This window comes from Leopardus geoffroyi, chromosome B2 (genome assembly GCF_018350155.1).
Source record: "Leopardus geoffroyi isolate Oge1 chromosome B2, O.geoffroyi_Oge1_pat1.0, whole genome shotgun sequence".
NCBI classification, from domain to species: Eukaryota; Metazoa; Chordata; class Mammalia; order Carnivora; family Felidae; genus Leopardus; species Leopardus geoffroyi.
In genome coordinates this window covers 135,276,829-135,284,949 of record NC_059332.1, presented here as the reverse complement: position 1 = coordinate 135,284,949, position 8,121 = coordinate 135,276,829, and the positions used below count along the sequence as shown (strand labels likewise).

The 8,121-nt window shown below is 46.1% G+C and overlaps 1 protein-coding gene across 3 annotated transcripts in view; it reads left to right on the top strand.

The window, feature by feature from the left end:
• The first annotated feature begins 424 nt into the window (after window positions 1–424).
• Window positions 425–8,121, top strand: part of LRP11 (LDL receptor related protein 11) — a 52,387-nt gene continuing 44,690 nt past the window's right edge. For 2 of the 3 annotated variants that reach the window (XM_045500002.1, XM_045500000.1), the window contains exon 1: window positions 672–1,402. In XM_045500002.1, the coding sequence (XP_045355958.1) occupies window positions 793–1,402 (610 nt within the window). In that variant the 5' untranslated portion in view covers window positions 672–792. Of the gene's footprint in view, window positions 1,403–8,121 lie in introns of all 3 variants that reach the window. The other variant, XM_045500001.1, reaches the window with a different exon arrangement.

Here is an 8,121-nt window from a genome sequence, read left to right as displayed (position 1 = left end):
TTTATATTTTTCAACAGCGTTGCCAGCCTTATGCTACCCAAGTGCATCTGGGGAACCTAATGTGTAAACAATCGGGGACGCTGGAGGTGAAGGACTGAAGACTGGTGGTTCCCTGGTTCAAGTCCCTTTTCGTAAGCAGACCCTGAGGTCCTAATGATTTGAGCTTCCCCTCTGAGCTGACACTCGAGCAGGTCTCGCTCGTTAATGAAGCCGGGTGGGTCTCAGATGCAAAGCCTGCCCAGGCTTGGAGGGCTGTGGTCGGCCTAAGAACTCTCAGGGCGGCACCCCCAGAAAGCTACCCTACAGGTCTCTTTCCCGCGCCCTGCCAGCTTGGGAGGAGCCTGCGGTAGGGTGTGGTGGGAGGGGTCAACGCGAGCAAGGGGCGGGGCGGGACCTCGGCGCCGGGGGGCGGGGGGCGGGGCTTGAAGCGCCTCCGCCCCCGCCGCGGCCACTGTTCACAGCCCGGGTGCTGATCCGGTCCGAGGCCGCCTAGCCGCCTCAGAGTGCGCCCAGGGTCCCGGTCCCGAGGCGCGGGCCCTCCCGGAAGCCTCCAGAAAGGACAAGGAGCGGCCCCCGGCCCGGCTGGCTATGCCTCTCGTTGCTGCGTTTCCCGCCGACGACCGCGCGCCCGCGGCCTCAGGGGCGCAGCCGGGCCCCGGGGAGGCCGCGCTGTGAGGCGCCAGGGCCTAGCCGCCGCCGCGGTCGCGCCGGAGGGGCACGGGGCCCGCGCTCGCCCGGCTTCCTCGCGCTCTGCGGCCCCGCCTCGGCTCGCGGCCTCAGCCGCCGGCCGCCATGGCCTTCGCCGCCGGGGAGAGCGCGGGCTCGGGGCGCAGGCGGCCGCCGCGGCACCGGGCGCTGCGCGGGCTGCTGCTGCTCTGCCTGTGGCTGCCGAGCGGCGGCGCGGCCGGGCCGCCCTCCGCGCCGCTGTCCGAACTGCACGCGCAGCTGTCGGGAGTGGAGCAACTGCTGGAGGAGTTCCGTCGGCAGCTGCAGCAGGAGCGGCCGCAGGAGGAGCTGGAGCTGGAGCTGCGCGCGGGCGGCGGTCCCCAGGAGGGCTGCCCGGGCCCGGGCGGCGGCGGCTACAGCGCCATGCCGGACGCCATCATCCGCACCAAGGACTCCCTCGCGGCCGGCGCCAGCTTCCTGACCGCGCCGGCGGCCGTGCGGGACTGGCGGCAGTGCGTGGCGGCCTGCTGCTCGGAGCCGCGCTGCTCCGTGGCCGTGGTAGAGCTGCCCCGGCGGCCCGCGCCCCCCGCCGCCGCGCTCGGCTGCTACCTCTTCAACTGCACCGCCCGCGGCCGCAGCGTTTGCAAGTTCGCGCTGCACCGCGGCTACAGCAGCTACAGCCTGAGCCGCGCCCTGCAGGGCGCGCAGGAAGACCCGGACGCCTCGCCTCCCAAGGGTGAGCACTCCGCGGGAGGAGGCTGGGTCAGACCTCTTGGGTGCGGCCGCCCTCGCACCTGTTGGGTGGCTGCGTCCGGGAGACCCGCTTAGGCAGTACAGCCAAGTGAGAAATGGAACAGCTTCGTTCCAAGCTATTTTAGTTCGCGGGCATCCAGAGGAGTGGCTGTGATTTGTCTTATGGATGGTTTCTGAGAAACCTTAGTAGATTGGGCAGAAGAGGGCACCGTGGGCTGCTTCTGGAATTTTTCTAGGCTCGGGGAGGGAGGCTGACCTGAGAGGAGTCACAGAAATTCGATTTAAAGGAGGAGAAAAGCTCGAAGGGGGGAAAAAAAAAGTTTATTTTAGGCCCAGAGGTTTTTTGTAAGTCATGGTTTGTGTCAAGTAATTACAAGAGCAAAATCTAATTAGATGCCAGCTTGCTCATAGCACACCCGTTTCTTAGCTTGGTTCTCACGACTCATGATTCCGTGTGTAGTGATTTTCATCAGACAAAAATGGGAAGGGGAAACTTGGTGTCAGGTATTTTTGAAGTGGATCCAACTGCTTCCCATGAACTACAGATCCCTTTTGTAAAGAGGGAAAGGAAGGGATTTGATTTTAGTTGAGAATAAGAAAGTTTAAGGCATCCCCCTTTTTAAAAAGAGCTAATAATGATGCTTTTCATTCTATAGTTTGACTTCCTGCACATGTTCTGAATGAGAGTCAAGGCATGTACAGAAGGCACAAGAAAAATTGTAGCCGTTGGAGATTAAGGCCGTTGAGGGAATAAAACCTTGATTGGGCCCACGTGTGGTTCACTGTGTGTTTGATTCCACTCTGTTGCTCTTTGATTTATAATAACATAAGAATGATATCATAGCAAGATTGGGCGGGGTAGCCTCAGCTGCTTTGGAAATCTGGAATCTCCCAAGACCTGAAGGTCCAAAGACAAGGGTCTGGGAAACCATATCCACAATGGCCCACTTCCCTACCCACCTGCACCTCAGAGAAAGCTCAGAACCCGTGTTGGGGTAGCAGACATCAAAGGTCACCCTGTGACTGCTCAGCCTTGAGGCAGACATTGGGAAGAACACCAAAGTGTTCTCCCTGAAGTGGAGGCAGGAAGCACTCTCACTTGGACCCCCACCACCATCACTGAGCCTGCCCCATGGTGTTATACATCCTTCCTCTTGACTCAAACACAGACCAAAAAATCCCAGCAGCAAAGAAACAAAATCCCTTTCCCTTGTTCTCAATGCACATCTGGAAAAAAACCAACATTGCCACAGGAAGCTTTCTTATAAGCCAGGGGATAACAGAAGGAAAACAAGGAATATGCTTGTGGAAAAAAAAAAAAAAAAAAGTTAGGTTTACTAAGTAGAAGTTTCTGAGTCTGGGAGTTCAATTATATAGATGGTCAGGGGTGAATACAGGTGACTGCAGGGTTTGGTCCTCATTCTGGAAAACACTGACATGTTCACACTTCATATCCCCAGCGACATGGAAACTAGAACCGTGTACGTAGCTCAGGCCCCAAGGCACCCTCTTTCTCTGCAGCTAGGGCAAAGGTTACCTACCCACATGCCCTGTGTTTGCCCTGCCCAGATGCTTAACCGTTTGAAGTTCTTTATGCTTCCGAAACGTCTACGTTTTTCCTTCTTGAATCGTCTCTTTTTTTCGGACTTTTTAAAAAAGTTTATTTTGAGAGAGAGCACGCGTGACTGTGGGAGAGGCCGAGACAAAGGGAGAGAGAGAATCCCAAGCAGGCTCCATACTGTCAGCTCAGAGCCCGATGTGGGGCTTGATCTTACCACCTGTGAGATTATGACCTGGGCCGAAATCAAGAGTCAGATGCTTAACCGACTGAACCACCCAGGCATCCCTTTTTCTGACTTTTGTGAGCATACAGAGTTGGAAGCCAAAGGAGCATGAAAATGGTTTAGAAAAGCTCTTACAGAGAATTTGTTGGGAGGCCATGTGAGGTGAGTCAAAACGTCATGAAATGGTGAGGGGGTGGTTGGGATGGGATGGCACAAATTTATAGCAGCGTCCATCAGCTGTGTTTGTTGCTGATTGAGTTTGGTATTAGGCATTATTATAAGTCCTTAGACACAGGAACTCATTCTCCTCACAACAGCCAAAGATCTGGGTTCTGTTATAATCTCTAGTGTACTGGAAGGCTTGGGGAGAGAAAGCAACTTGCCCAAAGTCTCGATGCTTGTGAATGTGGAGCTGCATCATGCAAGTGTCACGCAGGAAATATGTGGCAGAGACCATTAAAATAGTCATTCGTTCTTCTGGAATAGTTTTTGTAGGAAAGTGATCCATGCTAAAGAAAAAGGAGCAAAAATATTTATTGTGGCATTATTTATAATGGTGAAAAAAATTGATAACAAAGTAGATGTCTAATACGAGAGGTTAAAAATCAAAATGGATGGGGCACGTAGATGCCTCAGTCAGTTAAGCATCTGACTTCAGCTCAGGTCATGATCTCACTGTTTCCGAGTTTGAGCCCTGCATCGGGCTCTGTGCTGACAGCTCAGAGCCTGGAGCCTGCTTTGGATTCTGTGTCTCCCTCTCTTTTTCTGCCCCGCCCCCACTCATGCTCTGTCTCTCTCTCTCTCTTCCTCTCTCTCTCTGTCTCTCAAAAATAAATAAACATTAAAAATATTTTTAAAAAATCAAAATGGCAACTGTGAAGTTTATATAGTAACATGGGCAATAATAGAATATATGAATAAATATTAATAAATAGAACCTATTAATAAGTTAGGTTAATTCAGGATGTAAATTTACATTTCCTGTAACTGGAATACACTTTGGGTACCCCCACAGTATACTTAGAAAGATCTGGGCAGACATCAGAACTGACAGATTTATCATTTGTATCATCTTAGGCAATTTAGCCTCTAAATCATTTCTTGAGTCTGATGCAGCTGATAATACCTACCTCAGAGACTCATGAGAGTTGAGTGACATTATGGCTTACGAGCACTTAGCACTTATGCCACCCAGTAAATGGCACCTCTTATTATCATCAGCTCGTATAGAGAAAGACTATAACAGTACACACTAAAAATGATGATAATCAGATTGGGGTTATGAATAATTCTTTCCTGAAGTGTTACAATTAAGAACACACAATGAAAAAAGAAAGCACAAAAACCAATCAACCAACCTCATGGATTTTGACACATAGTATCTAAGCCTCTTCCCTGTATCCTGACTTCAAGAGTCCTTTCTAATTCCTCAACCTCCTCTGTATCATTTGTGTCCACACAGTACAGATCCAGATTCCAGAACCTCCTCCTTGTCCTTAAGGCTCTGTTTACAGCAGTGTGTTGTAAATCAGATTAGTTAACTGAACAGTAATATTATTCTTACCTGTATAAAATGCCACCTTGATAGCCTTCATCAAAATTGGTACGAGTCTTATTTCGCCTCTGTAGATCTTACCAAGTGTGTCTGGTTTTCGAAAGAAATCAATGCTTCCAGAGTACTTAGCATTGCTTTATTATATTTTGATGATGAAAAATGCAGATTTACCTTTGTCATGTTCTTTATCAGCAAGTCAAATATTTTTTTAAAATTTTTAATGGTTTTATGTGTTTTTGAGAGAGAGAGAGACAGAGCACGAGTTGGGCAGTGGCAGAGGGAGAGAGGGAGACACAGAATCTGAAGCAGGCTCCAGGCTCTGAGCTGTCAGCACACAGCCTGACGCAGGGCTTGAACTCGTGAACCACGAGATCATGACCTGAGCTGAAGTCAGACGCTTAACCAACTGAGCCACCCAGGCAACCCATCAAGTCAAATATTTTTTTAAATGATAGCACACTCCTTTCCTCTTCTTATTGTCTCTTGTTTATTTTTAAGGCCTGTTTCTGGGTAGATAAGCTCTGGCTTATTTTGAAATGCATTATGCAGTGTAACTTTCCTGGACTTGAACTGATGAAGAAATGTATCTCTCTTATTTCAGTTACAATAGAGATCAATGTAGAGGATATGAGGATTTCATTGTGCTTATAAATGGTATCTTAAAGCTTACCTAAAGAAAAGTGAACAACTAAAACAATGATTTTTTTTTTCTTCCAGGAGGGGTAGAATTAATTAGTTTTGTAATATGTGGGGTATTTCAGAACTTACCTGATTTTTCCATCTTAAGTCTTTGTGGTTACATCTTTGAGGGCTTAAAAATATATTAAAGCATTCATTGTTTACATCCTATAGGTTTAGTTTGTTTACTTGTAAACAATACTTTAAAAATAAATTTTCATGCTAATTATAAGGTATTACTGCAAATTATAAGATGCTTTCCAGATTTATAAAGTGATAAACTACTGTGTGGAAAGCAATGGAAACTTCCAGAACCAAAAGAAATATCTGTGTAACACTGTGTAAAATGGCCTATTAGTAATGAAATTGTCACCTCTCTCCTTATCTGGGAGAAGCAGAATAAAGACATAAGATACTGGGTCTTTGCTCAGAGGTGGAAGAAGGCAGAACAAATTTCTTCTTAGGCAAAGGTTGATTGTGTGGCTTATTTAAATCTAAGTTATTAGTCCTCATTCTTTTAAATGACTATAAAAATGGGACTCTTCTCAATAGACAAATGTAACCATTGGCAATAGCAAATGTGCTTATGCCCTGTAAACATGCTCATAAAAAAAAGTCATCTCTTTTTGAGATGAACAGCAGCGTTCTTATTCAGAACAGCCACAGCTCTGAGAGCTGCCTGCCCCTTACAGAAATTCTGTTTCTGGGTATTGGGAGGATCAGTAGAGTAGAAGATAGGACTGGACGAGCAGGTCTCTGAACGTCTGAAAAGTCATGGTAACTTGTTGAAGGGTTTTTCTTAAGCATGGAAATGATCCAATCAGATTAGAATTTCAGAAAAGTCATTTTAGCTGCAGTGTGTCAAGAGTGACTACCTGTTATTGCCTAGTGAGAAACCAATAGGATTGCTGCTAGCCCCAGACCTCAGGCCCTGCGACATCTGAATTGGCTCTTAGACATTTGCTTAGGAAGCAACTGGGCTTTGGGGGAAGAGAGCAGTGCCTCAGCAACATCATTCAGCAGAAGTTAAGGAGGAACAAATCCAGGCCAGCATTTGGACAGAGCTTTGGCACTGGAGTAGGGAGGAAGTAGCAGATACCAAAAAGGATATATTATAAGAACCTATAGACTTTTTACCAGTAGTGTTACTAAGTTTCTTTAAAATATATCAGGGTGAATGAGTGGCTCAGGTGGTTAAGCGTCCTACCTTTGATTTTGGCTCAGGCCATGATCTCACGGTCGTGGGATCCACCTACATTGGCTCTGCACTGGGTGTGGGGTCTGCTTAGGATTCTCTCTCCCTCTTCCCCTCTCCCCCACTCACACAGGCATGCTCTCTCCCTCTCTCTCTCTCTCACTCTCTCTCTCTCAAAAAAAGAATATATATATATTTATATATGTACATTTGAGTAAGTTTACTAATAAGCTTAAATCAATAAAATATTCATAACTCTGCACTTAGAAATGTTTTCTGTATGCAGCTTCTCCTATCAGTCACAACTGAAGCAGCTACCAGTTATAGATTAGTAGTTAGTGAACGTAGTTAGCCTTAAATTATTTAGTACTATGCCAGATCAAAGGTAAGCATATTTGTTTTGCTATTATACAGAAACTCAGTGTGCCAGCTTCTGTTATAAAAATTAGTTGTTAGAAACCGAATGTTTTCTATTTTCCTAGATGAAAAATTGTTTTCCAGAGAATTGCTGAGTTAAGCTTTATTTTGTGTGAATCGAAGGACTTGCCTTAACTTTCCAAATGTAATATTAGCTTTAAAAAAATTTTTTTAATGTTTATTTATTTTTGAGAGAGAGAGAGAACAAGCAGGGGAGGAGCAGAGAAAGAAGGAGACAGAATCTGAAGCAGACTCCAGGTTCTAAGCTGTCAGCAGAGAGCCTGACGCGGGGCTCAAACCCACAAACCATGAGATTATGACCTGAGCCAAATTCGGACACTTAACTGACTGAGCCACCCAGGCGCCCCAATTTATTTCCTATATATAGAATACTTTATACCTATTTTAAAAACTTGAGGATGAGGAAAAAAATCTATATCAGAGGTGGATGTTTTTCAGATGTGTTTCAAAAGTCCTTTTTTTAAAAAATTCATTTAATTGAAGCTTGAACTTAAATTATTTATGATTTAAATGAAACTTTGAGGGGCGCCTGGGTGACGCAGTCGGTTAAGCGTCCGACTTCAGCCAGGTCACGATCTCACGGTCCGTGAGTTCGAGCCCCGCATCAGGCTCTGGGCTGATGGCTCAGAGCCTGGAGCCTGTTTCCAATTCTGTGTCTCCCTCTCTCTGCCCCTCCCCCGTTCATGCTCTGTCTCTCTCTGTCCCAAAATAAATAAATAAATAAATAAATAAATAAATAAATAAATAAATAAATAAATAAATAAATAAATAAATGAAACTTTGACTCTAGGGAGTAAAACTGCTACTCCAGATTGGATGGCCTACTACTTTGTCTTGTACCCACAATTTTATCCTAGCTACTGCTAATAGCTGATTCTCCACACCTTCTCTTCGGCATGTGTTAGAGCTAAATTCCATATTCTTAATAAATTGCTATTTTATTGTTTATTATATAAAGAGAATACATGAAAATCAATAAGAAAACAGCTTTCAGTTGCTATACATTCTCATACTAGTTGCTTGCTGGACTACATCTATTCTAGCAAACAAGA